A 1,421-nucleotide genomic window follows, 5' to 3' on the forward strand; every position below is an offset into this window, starting at 1 on the left:
AGGAGTTAACTATGGGATACAAAATGTGTTCAGATACTCAATTGCTTAATCCAGGCTAATTTTTAAAGAATAATACATTCAAATTAAGATATGATATCAATGAAAATATACATAGTTATTTAAAAAATAAAAATATATATATGATTCCATAATTTGAGCAAAAGAAAACAAGAATGTAAATTAGATTCATAGGGCCCTAACTAGTCGAGCCCAATTAGATTTCCCTATTTCTTTTGTTTTCTTAGGGGCTAAGCCACCCACCTTGTCTTAATGCCCAAGCCATCACAATTTCCCAAAACTCTCATCCCTCTCGCTATAAGTAATTCCCAAAACCACGACTCAAAATCCCCATTTGTAGACCCCAAAAGCACTCAGATTCTTCTTTTTCTTCTTCTTTTCAGTCCCATCATCAATGACGAAGGCAAATTCGTTGAAATCAACAGCTGTGGTAGTTGGTGCCCTAGCTTGTGGGTGGTTAGCCATTGAGTTCGCCTTCAAGCCATTTCTCGAGAAAGCTCGTGCTGCCTTGAACAAATCTGACCCTGCTCGTGACCCCGATGATGAAGATGATCAGAACTCGCAACCCGGTAAATCTCCATTTGAGATTAATCCTTCTGAAGAAAGTCGCTGATTTTGAATTTTTCTTTTTTTCTTTAATTTCGGTTGATCGATTCGGTTTTAAGTATTATTAGTTGTGGTTATTAGTTTTCGGTTTTTGAATATGCTAAATCGATTATCAAATCAATAAGATATTTGTTATCGATTTTCAATTTTTGGTCTTTTTATCGGTTTGATTTTCGATTTAATCAATAAGAAAATACTTTCAAAATAAATATATGACTTGTCCAACAATCTGTCACGAGATAAATAAAAGAGAAATAAATTACTCATTAAGTGCAAAAATTTTGCTTAGTGTACAATTCACTACTCTAGTCGTTGCCTAATCCTTGTCGTTGTTGTTGCAAACCCTAGCCGTCACTATTCGTAGTTCTTTAATAAAACCATAAAATAATTGTTAACCCAATAATATTATATTTTATTCGATTTATCGACCGGTTCAATTTATGCGCATCCCTAATATAATGCGAAAGTAAGGAAGTAATTTTATGCTGTTATTCTGTTTGAACTTTATATGAAGGATTATTAGGTTGGAATGTTATATGAAAAATATAGATTTCATATGATGCAACTGGAAGATCCAGGATGTTGAAGATATATTTGGAGAACTTTTAAAAGTATAGATTTTTTTATATTTTGTGGTATTAAATTAATGATATAGAAAGTACTAAAAAGGAGAAACAATTATTCTCTCTAAAATAATTAAAATAAAAAGGAAAATAGCAAAAATAAATTAAAAGCAAAGAGTAATTGATAACTCGATATAATATTAATTAATCTGCAGTAATCGAGTATAGTAGTTG

At 31.4% G+C, this 1,421-nt stretch overlaps 1 protein-coding gene across 1 annotated transcript; it reads left to right on the top strand.

Annotated features, from left to right (window-relative positions):
* The first annotated feature begins 216 nt into the window (after positions 1–216).
* Positions 217–770, top strand: LOC102601376 (outer envelope membrane protein 7-like). The gene has a single exon (XM_006366914.2). It carries the CDS (start codon positions 413–415, stop codon positions 629–631), a length of 219 nt encoding a protein of 72 aa, XP_006366976.1. The 5' UTR covers positions 217–412; the 3' UTR covers positions 632–770.
* Positions 771–1,421: the final 651 nt, after the last annotated feature.

This window comes from Solanum tuberosum, unplaced genomic scaffold, assembly GCF_000226075.1.
Source record: "Solanum tuberosum cultivar DM 1-3 516 R44 unplaced genomic scaffold, SolTub_3.0 scf00709, whole genome shotgun sequence".
NCBI classification, from domain to species: Eukaryota; Viridiplantae; Streptophyta; class Magnoliopsida; order Solanales; family Solanaceae; genus Solanum; species Solanum tuberosum.